Source organism: Mus musculus, chromosome 4, assembly GCF_000001635.26.
Source record: "Mus musculus strain C57BL/6J chromosome 4, GRCm38.p6 C57BL/6J".
NCBI lineage: Eukaryota > Metazoa > Chordata > Mammalia > Rodentia > Muridae > Mus > Mus musculus.
In genome coordinates this window covers 19,567,257-19,595,247 of record NC_000070.6, presented here as the reverse complement: position 1 = coordinate 19,595,247, position 27,991 = coordinate 19,567,257, and the positions used below count along the sequence as shown (strand labels likewise).

Sequence of the window (27,991 nt, the reverse complement as noted above, 5' to 3'; positions counted from 1 at the left end):
AATGTGTTCCATATATAATGATTGGTAAGTAAAACACACCAACTCAGAAAAATGCTGAATTTCTAAATTCATGAACTTAAATCAGTACCTCAAAATGCTCCTTGATAACATAGGCATTTGCAATCTTAACCTTGATGCCTTCATAATCTCCAACATCACTAATGCAGATTGCATACCACTAAAAGAAAGAAGAAAAAAGGGAATACTTTTAATATTTCATCTAATACAAAGAAAAATTATATATGTACTCTTCAATTGTTATTCTCATTTGGCAAAATGTTACTGAGCATAATGATGAATTAAGAACAAAAGATATAAGTAAAAGCAGACAGCCATTAGGAACAAGAGGGTGGAACACATTATAGTGACCTATATAATACAAGGTAGAAAGTAGTACCAACTAAGGCAATTCCCAATATAATTGAGAAATCACATCTGAGTATCAGTTTAGATAGGTTTGCGACTGAATGGCTCATTTACCTTTTCATATCCCTTTCAACATCTATATTGCTGTACTAGAAAGAGCCACTACTGTCAACTCTGGGATCACCTTCATAACCAGTTGGATAATAGGCCAAACTGAGACAATCTGAGTTTCTTTACCAAAAACTAAATGTAAAATATCTAAACTTCATTAAATCAGATGCTTTGGAGACCCACCAAATTTAGGGTACCATTGGGGAAAAAAATGTCTTCAGTAAAAAAAATATCTATGAAGCCTCAGAACAATTGGCTAGTTTTTCTTGAGTATCAGAAGGACCTGCCTTTGAATTCTGTACCTACAACAGTTTCTTATAATGAATATTTCTCCCTTCTCTGTGAGCTATTTGTTTAAGATACTAATACAATACACATACAATACTCATAATATACTCAATAAAAATATATACATTTACTTAAATCTACTTTCCACAAAAGCTTTTTGTGTTCTGTCATGTTTACTGAAAAAAAAAGGCACATTTTGAAATGTACACATATACACACTCCTCTATAAACTATTATTATTTAGTCTCCATTGTTATCCAGTTGTATAGATTCAGTCCATCAGAAGGGTTACACAGGATTTTAAAGGTCTTCTCCCATCTATCAGAGCTGTTGCATAAAATAACCTATAAATATATATATATATATATATATATTTCAGTGTGTTGGGCTATCATGTGCAATTCACTATACCAAAACCACAAAACTTCTTTTTTTAAAAGGGTATTTATTTCATGTGTATGGGTGTTTTGTTTACATGTATGTATGTGTACCATATATGTGTACCTGAGGGAAGAACAGGGCGTCAGATTCCCTGGAACTGGAATTAGAGGTGGCTGTTAGCTACCATGTGCTGGGAACAGAACTTGGGTCCTCTACAAGACTAACAAGTGCTCTTAACCTCTGCACCATCTTTCCAGCTTACAAAATTTCATTTATGTATTTATTACGAGATGGAGTAGTTACAATGATAAGAGACAAAATGAACTAATAGACCAAAAAAAAAAGTACAGATGAAAAATACAATCAAGTAGACGTAACAACTATAGAAAAAAATACACATAACAGAAGCCTAAAATATCCGAAACTAATAACAAGACAATGAAAGCAGAAAATGGACCATTCAGCTATGTCAATACCCCACTTTCAAAAAAGGATAAAAAGATTAAATAGAAACCAGCAGGAAAACAGATTTGAATACTAAAAACCAATTAGACTTACCACATAAAAAATACTCAATCCACCTGAATATATCTAATGATTTAAAAATATGATAACCCCCTTGTGAGTTTACTAATAGTTGACTCTAGATGCACAATGCCCTCCATACACCAGCCTCTCTGAAAACCTAGGGTAAATGTCATGGAAGGATTCTGAGCCTTGGCAATCATGACTTCTTTAAAGGCCATTACTTCAAATCTCAGTGTTCTGTAACATATATTGATTCATGTTCTAATGCACTCTACCAATTTCTACCTAATAATTGGAGGGGAACTTATTATTCTACTTTGCTGTTTTTTTAATGTTGTTTGTATTTTTATGTTTGTTTCATGTCACTTTGTTTCTGAGTTCTTCTTTTAATGTCCTTTTTTTAGTATTAGATTATATGTATGTGTTTAATTCCTTTATTATACTCACTATACACTCATTATGCAGTATCCTTCTACACAGTGGAAACCTGGTCTGAGCTATACTGGAAGTGAGACTCACTAGGTATCTGGAAGAAAAGACAAGCAGTGGTAAGTGCTTAAAGGTACAAGGAACTAAGGCATGCTATTGCAACATTTACTAACAGTATTGTCCAATATGTAGAGATTAAAACTCATCTCTAGCTATCTACCACTGCCTAATCACCAGACTTTACTTGCTAGTTGTGATGCATACAATACAAAGACCAATAGAGAAAGAGTATACTACAAAAGTTATGCTCCATCCCAAAAAGTCAGAGAAGAAAAAGCTAGACAGTATAGAAACAAGATCTGCTAAAGAACATACATGGGCTGGTCTGTGGCCCCCACTACATATGGAGCAGAGGACTGCTTTGTCTGGCCTCAGTGGGAAAGGATGCACTTAATCCTGTAGATCCTGTAGAAACTTGATACCCCTGGGAAGGGGGATGCTAGCTGGGTGAGGTGGGAATAGGTATGTGGGTGGGGGAGCACTTCTCAGTAGCAAAGGTGGGAGGATGGGGTGAAGAACTTGTGGAGGGGGGGACCAGGAAGAGGGGTAACATCTGGAATATAAATAAATAATTAATAAAAAATAAATAACTGAATTGATATGTAAATAAAAACTGGGCTTTGGGTCTGCAGGGATGAGCTAGCAGAACTTTAGAACTTTTCTCTAATATAAGCTGAGCTGTCTGGAGATCTCTGGTAGCAAACACACACAGCACAAGAATGTTCCCTAACAGGATCCAGTCAGAAATCCTAAGGGTTACTGAGAGAGCTGACTTTCTGGCTTTCTGATTTTTATTGGAAAAACCCAAAACTTACTTTTAGAATTTTTCTATCAGGCTTTCTGACTTGGTCAGAAGATCCAAGAGTTTTTAATAGCAGCTTTTCTGACTTTGGTCAGAAAACCCATGAGCTATCTAGATACTTTTTAGAATTTTTACTAGCAGAGAGACTTGTCTCAACCAGAGAGTTTTTAGACTAGCAAGAAAAAGCTGTCTAGAGCGGAGCAGAGCAGAGCAGGGGGGGGGGGGGGTGGGGCAGAGCAAGAGAGCAAGAAAGAGCAGTCTGGAAAGTCATCTCAGTAGAACCTACCCGCTAGCTTGTACCCACAAAAAAAATTTTTTTTAAAAATCTGCATCTATACTATGACAAATGATGGCAGCACTAAGACAATGTGCATGCATTCAGACAAGTAACTGCATAGCAGCAGTTCTCAACCTGTGGATCCGGACCCCTTTGAGGGTCTAGTATCAGACATTTACATTACATTATGAAGCAGCAATGGAACAACTTTATGTTGGGGCCACCACAACATGAGGAACTGTATTAAAGGGCCACAGCATTAGGAAGGTTGAGATTCACTGCCACAGAGGAAACTCCACCGGTGCATAAAGCAGACACTATACTAGACATCCTATATCTATGATAAAGCAGGTGACTGAAGAGCTATTGCACATGTGAATTACACACTACACAGAGACAGTATGTGCCTGTATAGTTAGTTACAAGAGACCAGAAACACTTTGTCCCTGAACACACACAAGAGACTACTCAGTCTGCAACTGTATTCATGAGAGTGACTATATAGACACAGATACTGTTTACTATCTCATTAGAAGATTTTAATTATTCTTCTCACTCTTCTCTTCTCCCTCTTACTCAGACTTTCCCAAAGGACCCAGGCTGTCCTGGAGTGGGAGATCTCCCTGCCTCACTCTGTTTGGCACAGGGACTGTTTTAAGTTGTACAGGAGCAAGTCTCTATCCATTCCACTATTCATGCTACTCTAAAGTGAGGACATGACTGCTCTAAGGTATGGATGAGCGAAAGGGTTTTTGTTTTGTTTTGTTTTGGTTTGGTTTGCTTTGGTTTATCATAGATATGAAGGGGAGTACAGCCAAAAGTTTCTAGAAAAGTCTAGATCTGGGATTGAAATGAGTACATTGAACGTGGCCAGAAGACTGAACTAGGTCATGAGAAGATGGGGTGGAGGCAGCAAGAGAGTTAGACAGGAAGATGGGGGCTGGAATAGGAGGGTTATATAGGAATGAAAAGCTCAGGGAGGGAAGCCCAGGAGCTGGAGTGGTTTAAGATGGAAGAACAGAGAGGAACCAGATGCCCCCCAGCCAGCATCCACTCTGTACCAGGTACTTTCAAGGCTGAGAGAGTCTGGAGGTCTCCAGCATGCTCTTTGGTATGCTAATAGGCACCACAGTCAACCATTTGTCCCAGGTTTCTTTGGAACCTGACACCACCTTATCTCTTTGTTGTCCTTGGGCCTCTTGTGGACAGATTTCCTCTTACACGGTTTCTCATTCTCTCTTCTACAGGTTACAAGGCTTACTCATTTTATTCTCCTCCCAGACAGACCCTGGCAATAAGCGCATCAATATACATGGTGATGTACTTGTTCTCTTAATATCCCAAAGCTGCTGGAGTTGAAGTGGAAGTTGGCTTAGATTTAGACTATTACTATATGGTTCTGACCGTCGTGGAATGATTCTGAGAGGTTTTGCCCAGGGCACTGAGCACATGAACTGAGGTTACATTATAGAACTATTGAGTATTTGAGGAGTAAAACCTTACTCCAACCTAGTCACACTGGAAAATCACAAACACTTTAACTGAAAGAATACAGTGGATAAAAATAAATACATTTTTAAGTCAGTAAGCTAATATCATGTGTCCATAAGAAACAAAAGAAATATGAAAAGCCAAGGCAACCTGACTCTTCCAAAAATTACCAATTCCAGTAATGGATCCCAGTGAAAATGAGTAAAATGTCAGGCCAGAGAATTCAAAAGGAAGACTATAAGAAAATCCAATGGTATCAATCAAGACAACAAAATATGAAAGGCTAAAGACAAGGTACCTGCATGCCTGCAGACAGACAGACAGACCTATATAGAAATTCATTCTCTCTCTCTCTCTCTCTCTCTCTCTCTCTCTCTCTCTCTCTCCCACAAACACACACACACACACAAATGAAAAAGCACTAATATATGACCCAGTTTTTAGGTACATAACCAAAGAAATTTTAGTGAGCCTGTCACAGAGATGTTTTCTGCAGCACTGGCCCACATCACCATGTTATAGAATTAACCTAGGTGTCTATCAACTGATGAGTAAACACTGAAAATATGGTCACAATGAAATGTATAACTTTGTATGCTAACATAAATAATGAGTTAGTTTCTGAAGAAAATGTGTCATATACACATAAAGGAGTTTTAAGAAGCTATAAAGAACTAGATTATGTCATTTGCTAGGAAATGGACATATCCTACTAAGCAAAATAAGCCAGAATCAGGAAAACACTTATGTGTTTCTATTTCTAAATAAAGCCTAGATTTTACACAGATACATAAAACCAAGTATATGACATGAACGCAGAGAAACTGGAGGAAGGAAAGTATCTAGCAAAAGGAAATGGGAGAGTAAATGGAGGAAGTGTATAAGAGATGAATATGGCCAAATTACATGATACGATGAAACTGTCTTTACATAATCCCCCAGGAGGAAGTAAAAGGGAGACAGAGATATGGGAAGAAATAAAATAGATGGCGATAAGAAAGGATAGTGAGTGTGATTTCATATGCACCTATGAAAATTTCAAAATGAACCCTGTTTTGTATGATTAACATATACCAATTTAATAGGATTCACTGATATATGCAACATTCTTGGAATAAAATGATTTAAATAAATCTCTCTCTCTCTTTTTTTTTTTTTTAATGCAGACTGGGATACAGAGAGGGCTCAGCAGTTGAGTACTTGATTCCCATACCCTAGCAATAAATAATCTCAAAAATATTTCAAGTAGACAATTAAAAGAACTAAAAATATTTGAGAATAAACTTAACCAAGTTAAGTTCACAAATATACTCTGAATATATAAAATACTGCTGAAAAACATTCAGGGTCTAAATAAATAGAAACTGAGCTAGAATACTTAATTTGCTCAAGATAGCCATACTCCTCAAATTGTTATACAATCAATGAAATATAATGCCAACAGGGAGTAGTTCAGACAGAGTCTCCATTCTGTCTTTAGTTCCCCAGGGCCAACATTACAGGCTTATACCAATATGCTCAGCACTTAATATACTATGTCAAATGCTTGGTGTACTACTACAAATAAACATTGGTAACTTCTACCACTTGTTTAAAACAGGCACTTATAAGCATTTACAAACATACTAAATGGTTTAGGCTATTTGATAAAACTCAAAATTGTAACCATTCTGACTCTCCTCCTTTACAATACAGGAATTTCTTCTCCTATAACCTGCTGGTAACAGGTAAGCTGGACAGGATCCTACTCTACAGAAATGATACTGCCAAATCCTTTGCCCCAAATACATTTGCCTTTATCAGATAAACACTGTTACTGACTGACTTACCTTATGAGCAGCAGAGCTTGACTCCTTTTTCTCTAGTGCTCTTTTTGCATAATCTAGAGCTTCATACACCAAAACTTTCTTTTCTTCTTCTGAAGTCTTACTAAGCTGTGCAATGTCACGGGATGCTCGTGCCAGCCGCCATAGTAGCTCTCCATCCTCACTAAGTTTAGACAAGATAGAAAACCATCTTACTGTACCCTGAAAAACTGTTGAAGGTCATACCACTAATGACAGTTCTTTCAGGCTAACTAGGCTATAGCAATCATATAAGAGACATTATCAATATTTTCTTTTATAAAAGCTCTTATTTGCTAAAAATCTGTTGAAATTTTCCAAATTATTTGCAAATATTAACTTATCAATATATAATATCTAAAACACCAGCTTCCTTAGAAAATATTTCTGTATTTCAATTCTCTAAACACTTGCTCTCAAGCTCAAAATGTAATATGAGACTTAATTTATTAATACTACTTCATACAATTTCTACCTGGTTCAGAGAGTACCATAAAAATCACTAGCTTTATGGACAGGATCCTACTCTATAGAAATGATACTGCCAAATCCTTTGCCCCAAATACATTTGCCAAACAACAGTGTGTGATAGTTACTTATCTATACATGGTTGAATGAGTGAAATAATGCAATCTGGAACTAATTCTGAGTTTCAGTGCCATGATGCTGTATGACATATATCAAGTAAGGACAGTAGACTCCTTGAAGAACTGTTATGCAAATGCAATCATATAAAACAAAAATGGCTAACAAATTAAAAATCACAGTTGATAAAAAGTTTTAACCCTGAATTGCTTTTTATTAAATGTCTGTATTTAAGCCTAATTTATACTTTGCTTTGTTAACAAAAAAATAGCATTCCCTTTACAATGTTGAAGCTGAAGGTATCAATACTATGTTTATTATTCAGTTACACAAAATAATTACACCTCACAGCTTACTTCTTAAAGAAGCAAGGTAAAATGCTGAAACAGCTGACTCCTGAAGACGGAAAGACGACTCTACAGATAGCTATCAACTAAAGTTGGTGAGAGTGGGGTTGGGAGAGCTTCTGAAACTATTAGCAAAAATAGATGAAAGCAACTCAATATTGCCAGATTAGGAGGATGAAGTAAATACCTGGAAATGTCCTTTTCCCTGCCTCTCCTTTAAAGAGTACACACTGGCATTCTATACACCATGTAGTCTAGAACTAAAAGCAGAAAACACAAGTATTTGTGTTTCTTTGAAAACTCTGTATAAACTCAGCTGCCATTCAGAACCATAGAACCAGCCTAAATTCCAGTAAATTCATTTAAATCTTATACCAATCAGGAATTACTGTTTTAAAAAACAAGAAATGTAAGTGATGAGAAAATGTATACATTTAGTAATACTTTTATGAACCAAAGCAAAATAGAAAAAAAAATTTCAACATTCCAATAAAGAGCAATCTTTTAAAATCAATGAGATTTAAATAGCACTTTTCAGTCATTTACTTTAAATGATGATTTACTATAAACTGAATTTTAGGATATACTACTTTGGCCGGGCATGGTGGCACACGCCTTTAATCCCAGTACTTGGGAGGCAGAGGCAGGCAGATTTCTGAGGCTAGCCTGGTCTACAGAGTAAGTTCCAGGACAGCCAGAGCTATACAGAGAAACCCTGTCTCAAAAAAAAACAAAAACAAACAACAACAACAACAACAACAAAAGATATACTACTTTGAAGAAGAACAAATGTTATGTAAAAGTTTTAATACCAATGAACCACTTTTTTTTTAACAAACTATTTTTGAAACCCAGGCCAATCGTACACTACTTACCTTTCCTTGTACTGTATAAGCAACTGATAAAGCTTTTCTGTTTCTCCACTTTCATAGAGGTAGTCTGCTTGCGCAAGTATTTCTTCAACTTCCAAAATCATGAAATGAAAAAAAGTATCACTATTATATATGTTTAAAAAACCAGACAGAGAAACTACCTTTAAATAAAAATTTCTGAACCATCTAGATAGAAGTACTACAGTGGTAAGCACGAAGTGATTATAGTAAGTGATCTACTGAATCCATAGGGGATACAACTCAGAGAACAGGACACTAAAAAATGAAAAGGGTGATGTCTTATGGGGTATTTGTAGCTCAGAAGCCTGTATGATCTCTTTGCTGCTGCTGCTGCTGCTGCTGCTGCTGCTGCTAATTTACTGAGTGCCATGCACTGTAGGAAATGATGATATAGACTGGAGAGATGGTTCTGTGGTTACGGCTAGAGTTGGTTCCCAGTGTATCTAGATGACGGCTCACAAACACCTACATCTCAGCTGTCGAGTGCCAGACACCCTATCCTATCCTGCTTGGGTAAATGTTCAGAAATACCACCACCACCACCACCACCACCAGTAGCAGCAGCAGCAGCAGCAGCACTATTTGACTCCAATTTCTTTATTATATATTGTAGTGTAATATATTATATTCCACAGTCTTTAAAATATGTGTAATCTCTTCTGATTCTAAAGAGGAATTCTGAAAAAGAAACTGTGTGATAAGTAAGAAAAATGTAGTTATAATACGACAGGCTCACATAGGTACTCTGGTAGGAGCATGCAGACCACTCCATGGAGTGGTCTGAAAATTGGTTGTTGTCTTATTTAACATTCTAAACTATCATGAAAATGTTTAAGAATAAGCTATGCTACCGACATAGAAATCACATTCTATAAAACAAACTAACCTTCTAGAGTAAATTACTTTTAACTTAAATTATGACAATATAGATATCCTGAGATGATTAAGAAACAAAACTATAAAATGAAATCTTAAATTTGACCTAAAATGAATACACACCAATTCAGGAGAGTTCTGCAAACATTTTCAAAGAAAGAAATGCCAATTATGTGAAAGCTGTCATGTACATGTACATGTATATACTAGGACCCTTTGGCTTTCTAGTTATTCTTGTGAAATGAACTGCAGTCACATCAGAGTCATCAGGACAAAATTAAAATATCCCTTACGTTTTTCTCAGGCAATCAAAATTTCCATTCTCCTGTGTTTTCTTTGTATAGCATTTAATACATAAAAAATATGTATACTGAGAGTCAAGGATCAGTGCAATATGATGATCCAGAGCCAAGGCAAATCTTTCACACCAGTAGTTATCTGTCTAAACTCTACCCCACAGTTACCTGGCAACAGCCAATATAAAAGAGGCTGCTTGCCCCCTCCTCCCTCTCTTGCTCTCTTGCTTCTCTCTTGCCCTCTTGGGCTTTTTCCTTCCCCCTCTCTCCACATGGTCATGGCCGGCCTCTACTTCTCTACTCTCTCCTTCTCTCTGCCTTTCTCTGCCTCTACTACCCTCTTAACTCCCCTCCCCATGCCCTGAATAAACTCCATTCTATACTATACCCTCATATGGCTGATTCTCTCAGGGGGAAGGGATGCCTCGGCATGGGCCCACTGAGACATCCTCTTCCCCCATACCTCACCACACCTATCTCTTTATCTTTTTATAAACACATCAACAGTACTTCTTTGTGTCTCAGTAGTACAGAAAATATTATTATTAAAAATAGTACTTAAGTGATATTGAACATCTGTAGACTTGTTCATTCTTGAAGAGGAATGTTTCAAAAGTAGAGAAAGAAGGGAAGTGATACATGAAGAATATTTGGGTTGCTCACTTGTGACTAATTCATCTTCTAAGTAGTTTATGAGTGAGCTTCCATCTGCAGGAGAGTACTGTGAATATATTAATCTATCCCACAGAGGTTAAACGTGTCCATTTTTTTAAAAACATAATGTTTTTGAGGCTCTAGTGTTTATTTGGTTCCTGCCACAGACTGGGTATTTGCTACCATCTTGTGGTAAGCTCAGAAATTACCACTTAAAAATTTAGTCTTAGGAATTTAGCACAGTGGTTGAGTGAGTGTACCTAGTATGCAAAAAAAAAAAAAAAAACAAAACAAAAACAAAAACAAAACAAAAAACAAAAACAAACAAACAAAAAAAAGCAAATACCTTGATGAGAAAGAAAAGAGAAATTTATATTACAAGGCCCAGAAAACCAGCCCTGGTAGTCATGAAATGACATACTAGTCCCACTTTTGCCAATATGCCACAGGACAGAAACACTCTGTGAAGGCCACACAGCTAGCTCATTATGGAAGAGCAACACACAAAAGCAGGCATCGGGGCAGTGGGCAGGGGTCTAAGGCAAGCCAGCTTGGGGACCAGAGTCACTGATTTTTTTTTTTTCTTCTTTCCTTTGTTATTTCCTGCCCAGTAGTGTGATGAATACATTTTAATTTTCTTTCCTCTCTACTGGCTTGGAATATATTCTAAATCTGTTCTTTCTTTAGTTATCTGTGGTGATCTGAATAAGAATGGTCCCCATATTTGAATGCTTAGACAACAGGGACTGGCACTGTTTAAAAGGATTAGGGAGTGTGGCCTTGGAGGAAATGTCACTGGCCCAGGGCTTTGAAGGTTCAAAAGCCCAAGGCAAGTCCCAGAGTCTCTCCCTTCTTGCTGCTTGTGGATCCATCTAGCTACGGTGCCTGCTTGTATGCTGCCATGCTTCCCACTATGATGAGAATGGGCTATATCCCCAAAACTGTAAGCCATCCCTAATTAATACTTTCCTTTACAGTTATATGGGGTCAGAGCCTCTTCACAGCAATAGAACACTGGCTAAAAGAATCATTCTTAATTTTCCACCTTTATAATGTATTTGGGTGGGCACACTGCCTTTAATCACAACTTAGGAGGTAGAGGCAATTGGAACTGCTCTACATAATAAATTCCAGCCCAGCCAGAACTACCTAGTAAAATTCCACCTCAAAATAAGAAAACAGAAACCATGTTGGAAGTTAATCACTGTCCCAAGGAATATACTGCTGAACTCTGGCCATAGTTTCTGGATGCTCATTTTCTTGTTTTCTTTTTTTTTGTCTTTCCTGTTTTTGTTTGTTCTGCAGCACTGGGATCAACCCAAGGCCTTGCAGGTACTAGGCAAGTGCAATGTCACTGTGCTACACACTCAGCTCTTTTATTTTGTCACAAAGTCTCTCTATGTAGACCAGGTCGGTCTCAAACAGAAGATTCTCCCACCCCAGTCTCTCAAGTGTAGGGATTACTGTTTTGTCTTTAAGTCAGCCATTAAGTATTTTTCTCTCACACAGTCTGAGCTTGCTTGTATTTCACATATAATAGCTTTTACTCATGACTCATCGCACTACCACTTCCATCGTACTACTCCTACCTGAGGAGTTTATCCCATGTTCACTACCTGAGTAGTCCATATTTTATGAAGTCTTTAAAAACAATCATCCTAATTTTCCAGACCATTAATTTCTGCTTCTTTTTATTATTTCCTTCCATTTACTTGAGGTTTCTGATAGTCTCTTATTATGTTGGATGTTTTATTCCTTCAGTGTTCCATGATAAGAAACACAGTTACCACTACAAATGTTCTAATTTCCATTTAGCTTGTTATGCCATGTTTTATCCTTCTTTGTGAATTATTTAGAAATGTTTTCAAACATACGGAATTTCCTTGGCCACCTTTTTATTGTTACATTAGTACTGGAAAATATGAATGAATGATAGTAATTTTATTAGTAGTAGTGGGGATTGAGCTCAGGGTCAAGACCAAATAACCTTTCTGTCATGGCCTTGTGTTGATAATTAGAAAAACAAATTGGTTTTCATTATTATCAAGTACACAGTACCTTTTTGTTCCTCTTGGGTTTATTTTTTAGGAGGCTCCTTAAGAAGCCCAAGTTGGTCTTGAACCAAAAAAGAAAAAAGAAATCAGTCCTCTGAGGTTCAGAATGTGATGTGATTACAAAGGTGCTGGGAGGACAGGCAGGTACCAACTCTATGCACAAGTATGCACTGTTTGTAACCAGGAGCTTGTAAACAATGTATTTTGTTAGTTCCTATTCATCATTAGGATAGGCTATGTACTATCATTGTTTTGCCCCAAATTTCTATGTTCTTGTATATGCCTTATTACTTAATCCATTTTTTAAAATTTTATAGTTTTGAGACAGGGTCTTAACTAGTGAATTGGCTAACCTGGAACTGAAAGAGATTTATCTGCCTCTACCTGTGTGCTGGGACTAGAAGGTGGGCACCATCATGCCCTAGTGATTTACTGTTGTTGGGTTTTTGGTTTTTTTTTTTTGTTTGTTTGGTTGGTTTTGTTTTTTTTAAGCTGAGTTAGCTTGGCATGGTCAGGCTCTTCTACATACAGGGTTCTAGGCCAGCCAGGACTAAACAGTGAGACCCTGTCTCAAAACAAACAAACAAAACAAACAAACAAACAAAAAAACAGAATCTCCAAAATATGGACAATGAAACAAAACCCAAAAAGCTGAAATAGCCTTTTACTACATATATAAAAATATATATGTATGTATGTATGTATGTATGTATGTGTATAATACATGCTACAAGGGTTGGGGGAAGAGAATGAATGAATGAATGAATGAATGAATGAATCATGCAGCAATCCTAAGAAGATATATGTAGGACTAACCACATCCTAGCTCCTGATTGCCCCTCAGAAGATAGTAATGGCATATTCTCCCATGTACCTTCACCACTACTACCATACATGCATAAAGCCTCAAGAAGATCTAGCTCCCGAAGGTATGCTTTTAATGTAACAAATATATACAGATATTTTTCACCCTAGACAGAATCTCACTATGTAATCATGGTACACAGTAGAATCAGTAGGTAGACCAGGTTGGCCTTTAAGTTACAAAGACCCATCTGTCTCCGTCTCCTGAGTACTAGGTTTAAAGGTGTGTGCAACACATCGGACTTAAATTATCCATTTTCTTAAAGACAAGATAGTCCCATATAGATGAAATAACTAGTTTTTTAAATTGTTTTTCAGTTTCTTTGATGTTGGATCTCACGATGTACCTCTGGCTGTCCTGGAATTTGCTATGTAGACCAGGCTGGCCTATTACTCACAGAGATCTAAATGTACTCTCATGCCTGGCCCTGCCAACTAATTAATAACAACCTCAGGTTCTTGTATCTGAACTCTAAAAGAACATCAGTTCAGTATTAAGTATTCTTCTTCCTCAATCATATTCTCTTTTAGGGTTATGAAAATATCGATACATAAATTGAAGTAGTACTTTTCTTATATACTAAAAGCATGCCACTTACTATAGCAAGTGAATTAAGGAGACATTTTTTGATGGGTAAGTCTTAAAGTGTTTAGTCTCTTTTGTATTAGAGAAGGAAGATAATGGCATTTCACCAATTTTCAATCACTTTTCTGATGATTGATATAAGCTGTATTCTATCTGTAAATAAAATGGTTCCTCTCCAAGTTCTCAACTAGAGGGTAGTTGCTTTATTATAACAGGAGTGTGTAACACCTTGGCACTAGTGAAGTAAAGGATCATTTTGTCATCTAAAGCAGAGTGTGACAAACTTCTGTCATCTTCACCTCTACTGTTTGTAGGCTATTCCCTGCCTTTTGCTATCTTGTTTCTTTCTACACATGCAAAGCACCTTCAAATTTTTCAAAATGAAACATAAAAATTCTTAGTTTAAGAGTCCTAAAATGAGGGCTGATGAGGTAAGTGGATAAAGGAACTCCCTGCCAAGACTGACAAGGTAAGTTCTATTCCATGGCTCCACACAGTAAAAGGAGAGAATTCCTGAAAGTTGTCCACTACCGTGTGTGTGTGTGTGTGTGTGTGTGTGTGTGTGTATTCTGACCGACAAAGAAGAACAGATAACATTAATTTCATTATGCATACAAATAAGCTAATGACAAAATATCACCACTAGGAGTAGGAGGCTGGTTCAGGAAGTAGAGAGCTTCCTGTATAAGCATGAGGACCTGAGTTTAGATCCCCAGCAGCCATATAAAAAGCTGATTGTGTAATTACAGATTACATCTCTAATCCTAGCACTGGAAAGCAGAGCTCCACGCTCAGTGACTTTATCTCAGAAAAGAAGCTGCAGGGGCTGGGGAGACGGCAGCAGTTAAATCTAACAGCCATATATATAAACTAACAACAACAACAACAACTCAGAGCCCGAGGGCCAAAGAAAAGGCCATGAAATTCATCTCTGGCCTCTGCATATGCCTACAGAGGTATACACTCACTCACCCACAAAATAAATCAAGATCTCTAGCTTATGCTTACCTTTGGCTGTGGCATGAACCACAGCAGCCTGAGAAATGATTTGATAGGTTTCAAAACCCAAATAAGACAAGGCTGAGAATAAAAAGCCTCTCTTGAAAGGTCTTGTATTTCCTATCACCTATAGAAAACAATATATTAAAATTAAGAAACTCAAGAAATTTCTACCCCATTCAAAACATATCCATTTTTTCTTACCTCCAAAGCAAGTTATTATTGAATGCTAGAAGCTAAAAGAAATAGTTTACCACTTCTCTACTAAAACTATTTCAAATCTTGCATTCCGTATATCTTAGTAATGGAAGTAGTACTTTGTCTAATGGTCAGTTGTAGACTAGAAATGTAACTCAGTGGTGGACATCATGCAAAAGAAACTTGGTTGAAGACTCGGAACCTCAAGAAGGATGAATGAATGAGTGAATAAATATAGCAAAAGTGACTTACGTTTTTATGAAAACCTTTTTACAGAGACATAGGTACTTTAAATTACGTGGGATAATATTATTAACAAATTATTCAATTAACTCGGTGATACTTTAAACCAACACTTAATGAATATTAATTATAGACAAGTTGAAAACTCCAATAATTACTACACATGAAAATAATATACAGCTCTCAGTGCCCCCACAGCTTTTAAATAGATAATGAATAACAATATTTGAGATGGGTGTGGTAGCACACGCCTATCACTCAGGAGGTAGAAGCAGGAGGACCAGGATGATAGTTAAGGTATAAACTGGGGGAAATCATTTCATCTCCACAATCAAGATTACAAGCATCCTCATCAACCCAGAACTGCCTTCTTTGTAGTGACTTCCCAGCACTGGGTTTTGTTATAGTTAAAACATTTCAGTTTGTTTTTTAAATATTCTCATGGTTTTCTTCCTGTCTCGTGATTGTGCCTTCTCTTCATTCATATCTAATATCTTCTTGCCTGTTTGTGGTTTGTGTCTAGAGCTTAATCCCAGACCTCTTGTGTTTGTGTGTGTGTGTGTGTGTGTGTGACCTTATTTCTTCTCACAGTCTTAGATGCCAGATTTGACTCTTTCTGTCTCTAGCCTGGATGTCTCTTCTAAACCTGAGAATCCCTCAACATCTGTCTCCACATGAAGTCTATTATGAATTTCATCTCTTCTCAGCTGTCCCTATGATGGTAAATGGGAGATGTCTTCTTCTAATTGTTCCCTTTTTTGTTTTGTTTTTGGTTTTTAGATTCATCTATTATATTTATGTTCATAAGCACTTTGCCTGAATGTCTGTATATGTACCATGTGAATGCCTGGTGCCTGCAGAGGATACAAGAGGGAGTCAGATCCCCTGGAACTGGAGTTACCAAAGGCTGTAAGCCACCATGTAGGTGCTGGAAATGGAAACTGGGTCCTCTAAAAGAGCACCAAGTGCTCTTAACAAGTGCTACGGAATATCTGTCCAGACTCTTTGTTCAGTTTTTTAAAAACAAGCAAAAAGCCACTGATGCATCTAGAATTTCTCTCAATCCGTATTTAATCCACATCTGAACTTCTGATATAGTCTTAGACCAGAAAATGGAAACTTCAACACATTCCAATTCGTTGAAAATTCTGGTAAAACCAAATATTCAAGACATTAGTACTAGTGAATTAAAAGCAAATCAACAGCAAAATAGCACTTTATTTTCTGAATGCATTCTTACTTTCTAAAAACAGGTTAGTGTTGTAGACAAGTTTAAAGAGTCTTGCCAAGCATGTAAGAAGCTCTGGGTTGGATCCCTAGCATCACATTAACTGGTTGTAATGGTGTTGCCTCTGTAATCACAGTACCAGCCAGGGAGGTAAGCATAAAAGAAGGAGTTTGAGGTCACCCTTGGCTACATATCTTGAACACAAAATCTTGTCAACAAAAAAAGGGGGGGGGAGAGAGAGAGAGTGAGAGAGAGAGGAGGGGAGGGAAAGGGGAGGGGGAGAGGGCAGGAAAAGGAAAAGAGAAAAAAGGAGGAGGAGGAGAAATGTTGGACTAGGGAGAAGGTATGGCAGGATCATAGGTATGATTTTGGTGCCTAGAAAAAAAAAAAAGAAGAAGGGAAAGATCAAGATGTTTAACATTAAGTCTTAGTAGCCTATTAATCAACAGTAAAAAGGACGTATATAGTACTGTAATTAGAGAAAATAGCACATTTAGAATGTCCAACTTTTTGTGGTTAAGTAACACACAGGTTTCTTAAATGGGGGATGCATAGCCATTGAATGATTATATTTCTCGTTGTAATGTCATAAGCTAACAGCTCATCTCCTGATTTCTTATCAGTTTGATTAATATGAAGCAACCTGTTATTCATCTCTGGGAAATTAGATGAAAATGATATTTCTATACTTAAAAATCAAAGACCCAGAACACCTTCAAAAATGCTATTAACTTTAAGAATGTATCCAACAGCTAGAAGATACCACTTCACCTTGTACCTCTACAGTAGAATGCAATGCTTTTTATAATGAGTTCTTTAAAACAGACAACCAAACCTCAAAGGGAGCATATGACTCAGTGGATACAAGGAAGCTGCCACCAAGGCCTTATAACCTGAGTTCAATCACTGGGAGCCGCATGATGAAAGGAGAAACAAGGTATTCTCTGACCTACCTCCACATGTGCACTCTAACACGCATCCAAACACACTCACAGACAGTGAAATATAGTAACAATTCCTACAAATATTTCCTATGTAAAAGAAGTATGTGCTCTGACATAATTTTCCTCAACATTAATTTTACCAATTTTAGATCCAGAAATTTAAAAAAAACTCATTAGATTGAAAGGAATATCACTATTCTTCCTCTTTTCTAATTTTTGCCGAAGTATCTTCCTTTTAAAGGTTAGAATTTGTCTGTGCTGGGTGCAAAGGCTCCTTCTTGGAGTAATATTAAAACTTTCAACATTCTACCACGGCTTTAAAATACAAATATGTACGAACCAGATGTGCTGCCATTTGTCTTTAATGTCAGCACTCAGGAGTCAGAGACAGGTGAATTTCTGTAAGTTCAAGGCTAGCCTAGTCTACATAGTGAGTTCCAAGCAAACCAGACCTACAAAGAGACCCTGTCTCAAAACCAAAACTAAACATTGTGCTAAAAGTTCCCAAATTCCTTTCTTTAGCCTGGATCTCAAAAGGTAACTGCACACCTCCTGAGCTACTTATCCAAATGTCAACTTGGCCCTCTGAATCCAGTCCAAAATAGAGCACATTTCTCCTTTTCCCCTTAAATTGCTCTAGGCTGCTCCAGCTAGGAACTTAAATCTTTCTACTTGAGCCTTCTTAACCTCTTCCATGAAGCTATAACTCTATATCCTTAAAGCTCTTGGAATTCTTCCACTTATCTACATTTTCACCAAAGTGCAAGCCATATTTCTCACCTAGCCTACACCAAGATCTCTTGCATATCCATTCTGACCATACACTGTTATTTTTTTTCAGTGAAAATCTGGTCAAATGACTTCCCTGTTTGAATGCCTTATTTGATTTCCTATAATCTTTACACTAAAATCAGAAACACAATACTTTATTCTGTACTTATGATTGTGTGATGTAAGTAGGTGAGATGTAAAGGTCAGAGAATGACATTGGGTGTCCCCTTCTCTCCTTCCCCTGGGCAGAGTATCAAGCAACTCGGGCTATAAACTTTTCTTAATCTGAGTGTCAGAAGGCAATTTATGCCCTGCGTGCTCCATTCCCTTACAAGTCCTGCGGATTTACTTCCTTTCCAAGATTAAGTGCTTAGAAGTCCACAAAGGTCACACTCTCTCGACTCTTCCTTTCCACCCCCTGCCCATTTTGAGAAAACTTAGCAACAGTAGCAATGTGGATAAACTACCTGCCTACTGCCACATGAGCGAGCGTGTGGAAGCAGAACTTCCTCCTTTTATCCTCAGAAACTGAACTTTCAAAACAAAAAACAAACAAACCAGAACCAAAACATACACAAAACTTGAAAAGCTGGAGGGGTGGCTCATTGCTTAAGAGCGCTAGCTCGTCTTCCAGAGGACCAGCACTGACATGGTAACTAGGTGCTAGGCATGCATTTGGTGCAATACATACATGCATCCAGGTGAAACACATAATACACAACGATTGAATTTTTAAAAGGGGAGAAAGGAAGTTAGGTTGTTGGTTTAATTTTCACACCTGGAGTACTAGGACTCAGAAGGCTTAAAGCAAGAAAACTACTTGGGGTGTATATTAAACTCAAGCCAAGCATAGCCACTTAGGGGAGTCCTGGCAACACAAGTAAACAAGCACGTCCACAAAACAAAACCCTAAGATATTAAAGGAGGCCTCAACAGTCAAAGCCTGACTAAACCTCAGGAGAGATCTTAAGTTAGACACCCAGGTAAGCCATATCTAGATTCCTGACCTACACACGCCATGGATAGTAACTGTTTCTTTATAACAGGCATTTATAGGCCGTACTTTAGGGTTTAAAATTAGCAAAATAGTTATGAGAAATATATCTTAGGGACCGATGTCATCCCTTTTCAAGAATACAGTCATAGCCTGTCTAATAAAAACAGCAGAACTGAGACAATTTTTAAAAATCTGAACAGCTTTGGCGTGCATAAAAAACAAGAAACTGAAGGATAATTACTGAAAAATAAATTTTCTCATTTATTGACAATTTCAAAGTTACATCACAAATATTTTTGCCCCCAGGTGCGAGGCAAAGGCTTATTAACACAGAACTTACTTTTTTCTTTCTTTCTTTCTTTCTTTCTTTCTTTCTTTCTTTCTTTTTTTTTTTTCCTTCTCCTGTTTATTTTGGGACAAGCGCTTACTAAATGGCCCAGACTAGCCCTGAACTGGCTCGACACATCCCAAGCCAACCTTGAATTTGCGATCCTCCTTCTCTGGACTCTCCAGTAGTTGGGACTACAGCATTGAGCCACCGGGCAGAGCTGCCCGAGGTAATAACCTGAGTCCAGAGACGGTCGACTTTCTCAAAACGGTCAAAGTTCTTTCACCTTCCCGTTCTATTTTGGGACTGGAAGGGCAGAGAGGACGCACCCCTCAGTCATGAGGCCAGCTGTCTCAGCGGAGGTTTGCAAAGCGGAAGCTCCACGACCCTCGGGCCGGGTGCCGCACCTCCAGACCTGGCGATGGGGGCGCCCCCGACGCCCTGCTTGATGGAGCGAGCAGGACCAGGACAGCGGGTTACCTCGCAAGCGCGGACTCCCCAGGCGCCACAGCGCCCACGGCTGCCCCAGGTCCTCGTCTGCTGACAGACGCGGAGTGGAGGGAGACGACGCCACAGTCGCGAGGACAGCGCCATGACTGACAGCTTCCCAGCGGGACTGACGACGCGCTGGAGGACCTGACAAAACGGGGCGGGGCGAAAGTCAGCTCCGGAACGGAGTTCCAGAGGTCGGCCAGCACCACCTCCTTCACGCCGGCCCGCAGCTTCCGGGCCTCGGTTTCCAGAGACCGGAAATAACTCCGGGTGGGAGAAATGGGTGGAGGGGAACCATCACGCATGCGCACAACAGGCTCAGGCGAGGGACGAGAGCCCTCCTCTGGCTGTCAGCGACTGTCCATTGTAGCTTTTGTGGTGGTTGTGGTTGTGGTTGTTGTTGTTTTGTTTTGTTTTGTTTTGTTTTGTAGTTTTTCTATAACGTCCTAAAGTCTTCAACAGTAAAGTGAATCCTGGCACTTATGGTACTTTTTGAAAATAAGTACTTGAATGAATTACATTATCTTACATAAGGAGGAGGGTGGAAAAACACATCCAGAGCCTGGAGGTGGTGGGAACTAAGAGAAAGAAACAAAGCCCCATGAGACTTAGTCAGGAAATACCAGAAAAAGAAGTCCTACCATAGCCAGAGCTCAGAGTGCTTCTCTAGCTTGCATGAAGTCCTGGACTCAGTTCTCAGCACTGCATTCGATTGGAGTGGTAGCCTATAATGAATGCCAGCGTTCGAGAGGTGGTCACATAAATCAGGAGTTCAAGGTCATCCTGAGCTATATAATGTGCTGAGTGCTAGCATGGAATCCCGGACACCCTGTCTCAAAAAAGAAAAAAAAAAAGTTGATTGTTTTAATCTCAGCGCTGTTGTATTGATTTAAAGATAGCCTGAACTACTCAGTGAATTCCAGTCTAGTCTGAACTACTGAGTGAGACTGTTAGACTCTGCATCTTAAGAATTCAGATAGATACCCCAGTTCTTTCCTGGGTAGGGACACATAAAAAATAAGACAGGTTATATCCGAGAGAGAGAGAGAGAAATCAGATTTTAATTTAACTTTTATTTGTTGTCTTAAATTACTTAAATACCCATTTACTAAAGGTGCTATGTGGTGCTGGGACCCTTCATGTCCTTTAACCGTTATGCTATTCATCGTTAGGTGTAGATAGGAACTGCAAGTTATAAATGAGGAAGATGTGCTTCAGTACGAGTTTGAATTCTCCAGAATCAAATCGCTCATGCCCGTGAGAAAAGGGATAGAACATGTGTTTGGAGCAAGCTTCCCAGGTGTAGAGACATGAGACATTGCTTTTGCTATTACATACATCATGTTCATTTCAGTGATGATGGAGAAATGTGCCTGTAAATATTTTTTTCAGGAAGTAACAGAATCTTGGGGTTCACAAACTTTGCACTAAACTTTGGCAAATCCAAAAGACACACTCTCTTTGCTTTGTTTTGAAGCAGGGCAGGAATTTCTGGAGTTGGTACTGGAGTGACAAGGGCACTTTCTTCACTCCCCCACCCCCCACATTCTAGTTCTTATTCAATACTTAGATCTATCTCAGTATCCTAAATTTGTCTGGCAATCTTACTTGGTTTTCAATAGTTAGGCATCATTACTTTAGAGACTGAATAAAGTTCTGTTGGTAGAGTGCTTGCCTTGTTTCAATGAGAAGATAAAACTGCCTTCTGTCCTTTTGTCTCTGTGCTGTTCTCTTAAGTAGCCTCTTTTCCCTTGCCCCCCTCTTTTGGTGAGAGTTGGGCAAATTCTATTCTGTCAAATCTTTCTCATTTTGTCTACCTCTCAATTAAACCTTACTTTCAAACATGGGTGCTTTCTTCTACAAACTAAATTTGCCTTCATTGTTTGGGATTAAAGGTATGTGTCACAGGTAGAGCCATACCACAACTAGAAACAGATTTTTTTTTTCAGGAAGTAACACAATCTTGGGGTTCACAATATGATCAAATATCTTACAACACCTTTGCACACTGAGGCTCTTGATATGATTTTATCTGATTATTGGCAAGATATGACGATTTTGTGTGCATGTTTTTGAACCCAGGACCTTGAAAGTATGAGCTATACTATCAAGCATGTAATGGGATCTGTTCAAGAAGAAGATTGAAAGAGCTGGTGATGTAGCATGTTGGGAGAGTGCTAGTATGTAAAAGGCCTTGGGTTTGATCCCTAACCCTGTTAGAAAAGTAAATAAAAGGAAGAGCCTGGCAAACAGACTATACTATCTGCTATCTTTCCCGAGTCTTGTGGTTCATTCCCTGACTCCTCTCCCCCTCCCCACATACCATATGTGTCTATCTCACTCAGGTCCACTGCCTTTTCTTACCCTACAATGGGCCAAAGGCTTCCTTACATGATATTTTCTCTGCCACTATTCCTTCATATTATACTATCAGATGCCATCTTCCTTTCCTCATATGAGTTCATATTTCTTACCTGGCTCATTTCAATTTATCTTTCCATTATCAGTGTGTCACTTCCTCAAAGAAACTTCTCCTTATTCCTCCTAAATATATTTCCATTTATTAATTCATAATTTGACTTTTGCAATGGTTTGGACTATATTTTGGAGGAACTAGTAACATATGCCTTCATTATGCTATAATCTCAATGACTGATTTTTTTCAATTATACTAGGGTTAAATTTTTTTATACTTTTTCCATTCATTCAATAAATGTGTATTGTGTATATGTAATGGTAGATCTCAAACCCTAGACAAATGGCTAACTGAGATGCCCATTTAACATATCAGAGCAGATGCTGGTAGCCAGGTTCTCAGCAACTACCTATTACAGGCCATCCTGGCTGGCATACCCTCCCCCCTACCCTACTATGCATCCTACTATGCTCTCCCTCATAGTTACAGTGGGCCTTCTCCACTCACACCTAGCAGCACCATGCCCCCTCCCTTTTTTAAATATAATATACCTTCTACCTTCTAGTAATCAGAAAAGTAGAAACACTTGTAAGATACTTAAGTATATGTACTGATAGATGGTGCAAAATGCCAGCTAGGAAGGTGAAGGAGAAAGGGCTACAGATGTATTTCTGTAAATGTTTGCAATTCTATTTTAATTTTCCCCCCTTTCAATGTCCAGTACTGAACACAGAGCCTTGTTTGTGCTAGGCATTTAGTACTTTATAACTGAACTATGACCTCAGCCAAACATTGCAATCCTAACCTGGATAATGGCCAGAGAAGGCTTCACTCAGAACTTTTGAGTTAATACCCAAAGAAGCGAGTCATGAGGGGTGTTAGGGACACAGCATTTTGTGTAGAGTAAAATAAACATGCAAATTTTTGCTCTGGAAAAGTAGATGGAAATCTATGACCATTAGGGAAGAGGAAGTAAAAGGTAAGGGACAATGATAAGTTAGGTGGCTAGCAGTGCAGTTTCTCTTCCCACTGTAAGGATTTTGAATGTTTGCTTTATATGACTAGGTCATATCTAATTTACATCTTATTTTGGATCCTTCTATGTCCAAAGTAGACTAAAGGTGAGCATGGTTGACCTACGAGAGGCAATCTCTTGAAGGAAACAAACTCACTTTCTCCCAGCAGTTTTCAGTTGCTACTACATTACTAATATACAGCTAAGAGTGAGACTTTATACCTATTGCCCCTCTCCATGCTGAGAATTTGTCCAACCTGAGCTTTTGCAGGTCATTCCAGGCTGTCAAAGTTGCAGTGAGCTCACATTTAAAACTGCCCAGAAGACTCTAGCTCTTACATTCTTTGCTTTCTGTCTTCTTTAATGATCACTGCTGGGTCTTGGAAGGAGGGGGCATGATGCAACTATCCCATTTAGGGGTATGCTTTCCTTAGTCTCACCCTCTGTGCCTTGGACATTTGCGGGACTCTGTTCACCACGGCTGCAAACAGAAGCTGCTCTGATGAGAGCGGAGAGGTGCATTAATCTATGAGTTTAACGAAAAGCCATTAGGAGCTGACTTGATACTCTGTCCATTGAGCAGAATATTTATAGTAGATTCTCCCCTGGGTCTGTGACCTGCCTAGCTGTTGTTTTTGCCTCGATAATAGTGCCAGGTATGGATTTCATTTTGTGGAGTGGAGTGGAACTTAAATCCAATCAGAAAGTGGTGAGTTATTTCCATGATATTCCTGCCACTATTGCACAAAGGGCATGTCTTTCCAGGCTGCTCATCACTGGCGCTCTAGGGTTCACTGCTGGGTAAGACTGAGATGACCTTTCTCCTCTGGAAGCTTACATATCACATTCCATTCTTTAGTCCTTTCTATTGAGTGTCCCCCCCCCCCCCCGCCTTTTTCCCCTCACCAATGTAAGTGAAGTAACTTTTGTAATACTGTTCGTTTGTCTTTGTTGATTTTTATCCCATTTTTTTCCAGCAGATATTTTAAATTTTCATTCAATAGAAGGATGTGACTTTGAGTACCCATCACCATAGGCATTTTGAGATTAGCATAATCTGATGACTTTAGGCAAATTGAACAACTGTTTACCTACCACATTTCACAGTATTTTCTTGCACCATTCTTATGAAAAGGCACGTGGCGCTAAACACATAACAAAGCTTTTGTGACGACCAAATAAAATAAATATATATTAAATAAAATAAGCATGTAAAATTACTCTGGGAAGGTGTACGCTCTACAGAAGGATGCTTAAGAGCTGGCATTTCACACTATTTCCTTGTCCAGATCTGTTTTCTTTCTTTATTTTTTTAAGGTTTATTTGTTTTGCTTTGCATGTATGAATGTTTTGCTTGCATGTTTGTACACACACACACACACACACACACACACACACACACACACATACACACACACCTGCCTGCTGCCTTGGGGAGATCAGAAGAGAATGCCAGATCCTCTGGAATGTGCTAGATGTTTGTGAGCTACAAACCGGGAACTCTGCAAGAGCAACAAGTGCTCTTCACTTCCGAGCCCCCCCCCCCTCCCCCCCAGACCAGATCAGATATTTTACTGCCTAAAGTCAATTACGGGTTTTGTAAGAATTCTTTAAAAGGTCAGCGGGTTGAGGCGCAGCAAAGAAAACTGGGAGTGAAAATGGGTTGAAATGGGTTGGGCAGCAAGCTCCCTATCAAAAGCAAAACTTCACCTTGGTCCCGCCCACAAGCTCCGCCCTCGCCCCTCCGCTCCGGGACTCCGCCCACGAGCCCCGCCCCTCCGCGGTCCAGCCCTCAGGTTCCAGTAAAGCCCCTGCGGTCCTGCCGCCTTGCGGTGCTCCTCGCTGGCTCTCCACCCTCACTCGACTTCTGCGGCGATATAGCACGTGAGTGCGTGACTTTTCCCAGCTCCGGAGCCGTGTGTCCCAGCCCAAGCCTGCAGCCTCCCGGGAAGCGGGCCGGTCCCGGGCGGGAAGACTTAGGGCCCTCAGGCTTCCATGGCCCGTCCCTCCGGGCCCCGGGCGCTGGAAGTGCTCCGTGGGTTTCCGGTGCCCACTCTGGGGACTCCCGAGTGTCGCGTGCTGGGTCCGCGGCCCGTGGAAGTCCGGGGCTGGGGGTCAGCCTGGGGGCCGCGAGCGCCTCCTGGGCCTGCGGCTCGCGCACCTGAAGAACCCTGCCGGGGATCCGCGGGCCTCGAGTGGAAGGGCAGGGTGGGGCGAAGGGTTACAGCCCCGAAATCTCGGTCCCGCTCAGCGGGGAAAGATTGGTGAACCAGACGAACCGGTCGTGTGGGGGAACGGTGGAGGAAAGGCTGCGTGCTGAGGGAAAAGGTGCTACTGAATTCGGTGCAAAGCTGGGCCTGGGTGAAGTCCTAGCAAGCTCCTGCACCTGTGTCCAGGGCTTTGGGCTCACTGCACACGCGACGCGAAGGAAGGGCAGTGCCACTTACTTGTTTTGCAGTCAGAAACTTGAGAGCATAGTGACCGTTAGTGTTGGCGCTAATGCACTTGACTGCGATCAGCTTTTGTTTCTTTCTGTTGTGTTTGTGGCCGCCAATAATCAGAGGGTGAAGTAGGATTAAAATAACCAGTGGTTTGCAGTGACCCACAACCTCTGTGTTAAGACCATTTTTATATATAGTTAGCTCACAACAAGCATAAATGCGACTATTATCTTTTTCACTCCTCAGGAAACTGGAATTAATTTATGAAACTTGGCACCTCTGAAAGTGGTAGCATTAGGTTTCGATTGTGGTCTGTACTTTTTTTTTAATACTTTACGATTTACAAAAGTAAGTGAATCTTATTTCACAAGAAAGGCAGTGACTATCTGTCTAGTTTCAAGTATGTTCTGAGGTTTTGTTATCTGTCTAACCTTTGGGTGGGATGCCCAACCCTTTATGGTGTGTTTCTACATTTGTAAAATGGATATAGCACTGATGTGTCAGAGTGGTGAGGGCTAAATAAAATGTTTGTAGATCACTCATCGAAGTGTCTGATACATAAATAACGATAAGATAAATGATGATGGTAGTTGTAGTGACAACAGTGGATTCTCAGAATCTATCTGCTTTTCAACACTCCCCCTCACCCTGCCCCCTCTGTTTTGAGAATATTTTTTAAAAGGCGGCCCCTTTTGGCTGATGAGTTGAAAAATGCACCCCACTCGAGCCTGAAAATCTAGTGCCTCATCTCCAAGATTGGACCATGCAGAAGCTCTCTTAATGAGACAAAACTGAATTTCTGGTTTTTAGATTAAAACACGCCTGGCACAGGAAGGGAAGGAAGTACTGTCTTTCAGAATCTCTTCTCTGATCTATCCCCTAAAGCTGACGTCTAGAATTGGGGGAGCAAAATTATTCATTGCCTCCAAAGGCATGTTGATAATTGGACATCTCTTTTAATTTTACTTGAACATTTATAAACAGTGATCTATAAAATAAAGCCTTAATTCCAGCACTCAGGAGGCAGGGTCAGGTAGGTCTCTAAGTTTGAGGCCAATCTGATATGTAGAGGGAATTCCAGGACAACTAGTGCTATATACAGAAACTCTGTTGGAAACCAAAAACAAACAAACAAACAAACAAAGGAAATTAAGATATTTTATGGGGCTGGTGACCGTGGTTGGTGTAAGGGAACTTGTCTATCAAGCTGATGACCTTGGGCTTAGTCCTGCAACACTGAAATAAACAAATAATTAATTAAAATATTTCTTAGCATTCTTTACAGTGACATTTCTTCTGCACCTGCATCTGCTCAAGCACTCAGCTCATATTGTCTCTGTGCTCTCTCATCTCTTCTTATGCCTTGGTTCGTGGGGTTTTCTTTCTTGCTGTCTTTTGGTGCTGTCCTCAGATTCCATTTATAGTTGTTAAACTACCTCTTTTCCAAAAATTTCTTTCACTAACGGTGAAAGATAAGTTAAGAAAGATAATGTTGGATGTGAAAAATGATTTCATGACATTTTGACCTTTAAATATTCAAAATGAGGCACAATTCTTTGTCAAAGTTTGATCTTGCTGGTGGATCTTTTAGAAAGAATCAATACCACTTCCATTAGTTCTCAGCCTCTTGAGGAATCCATTACACTGTTAGGTCCTTTCTGAGGCCTTTATGTTACAGTCTAACTTCCTTCTAAAGTGGTTTTGTTTTGTTTTAATGTTCTTGATTTGTTTTGTAGATACTGCTGCCTAGGTTAAAGTGTAAATGAACCAGGTAGAAGACCTCTAGAAGATTTGTTAAAAGAGTCGCCAAGAAAGAACTTAAATGACCACTTATCATAAACTTTTTAACATTAAGTTTCATACTGATAAAGAAGGGAACTTATATACACATTTTGATAACATTCTGATAACAAAATTTAAACCATAGCGTAGCTATGTTATACTACACTGGCTTAAATGTATTTGAAAAAGGCTGGGAATAGGGTACAGAGATTTTTTTTTGGAGAGGCTTTTCATTCTCATAAAGAGAATAAAATATAACAGCTCAGCTAAAAGGAATCATAACCCTTAAAAAGACATGAAAATTAACAGTACTACGATCATACCAATTTCTATTAGATAGAACATGAATACAATTTCTCTATGAGAAGGAAATATTACACAGTTTAGTAAAACCACTATCTTATG

General features: G+C 39.2%; 2 protein-coding genes and 1 long non-coding RNA gene across 5 annotated transcripts in view; 2 read left to right on the top strand and 1 right to left on the bottom strand.

Moving 5' to 3' along the window:
* The window catches only part of Rmdn1 (regulator of microtubule dynamics 1), a 31,898-nt gene extending 11,685 nt beyond the window's left edge, over positions 1-20,213 (bottom strand). The window contains exons 1-5 of one of the 2 annotated variants that reach the window (XR_001784180.2): positions 19,921-20,213; positions 14,741-14,858; positions 8,385-8,472; positions 6,563-6,722; positions 89-178 (exon numbers count right to left, since the gene is read on the bottom strand). Coding sequence is in view for 1 of the 2 variants with exons in the window: in NM_025476.6 (NP_079752.3) it covers positions 89-178; positions 6,563-6,722; positions 8,385-8,472; positions 14,741-14,858; positions 19,921-20,034 (570 nt within the window). In the remaining variant the exon portion in view is untranslated. The remainder of the gene's footprint in view (positions 1-88; positions 179-6,562; positions 6,723-8,384; positions 8,473-14,740; positions 14,859-19,920) is intronic. The other variant, NM_025476.6, reaches the window with a different exon arrangement.
* On the top strand, positions 174-6,567 carry Gm52724. The gene is made up of 3 exons (XR_003955371.1): positions 174-2,222; positions 3,823-3,972; positions 4,490-6,567. It is a non-coding gene; the product is annotated as a predicted gene, 52724 (long non-coding RNA).
* Positions 20,214-25,139: 4,926 nt separating the features above from the next.
* Positions 25,140-27,991, top strand: part of Cpne3 (copine III) — a 50,857-nt gene continuing 48,005 nt past the window's right edge. For both annotated transcript variants that reach the window (NM_027769.3, NM_001356481.1), the window contains exon 1: positions 25,140-25,247. The gene's annotated coding sequence lies outside the window, so the exon portion shown is untranslated. The remainder of the gene's footprint in view (positions 25,248-27,991) is intronic.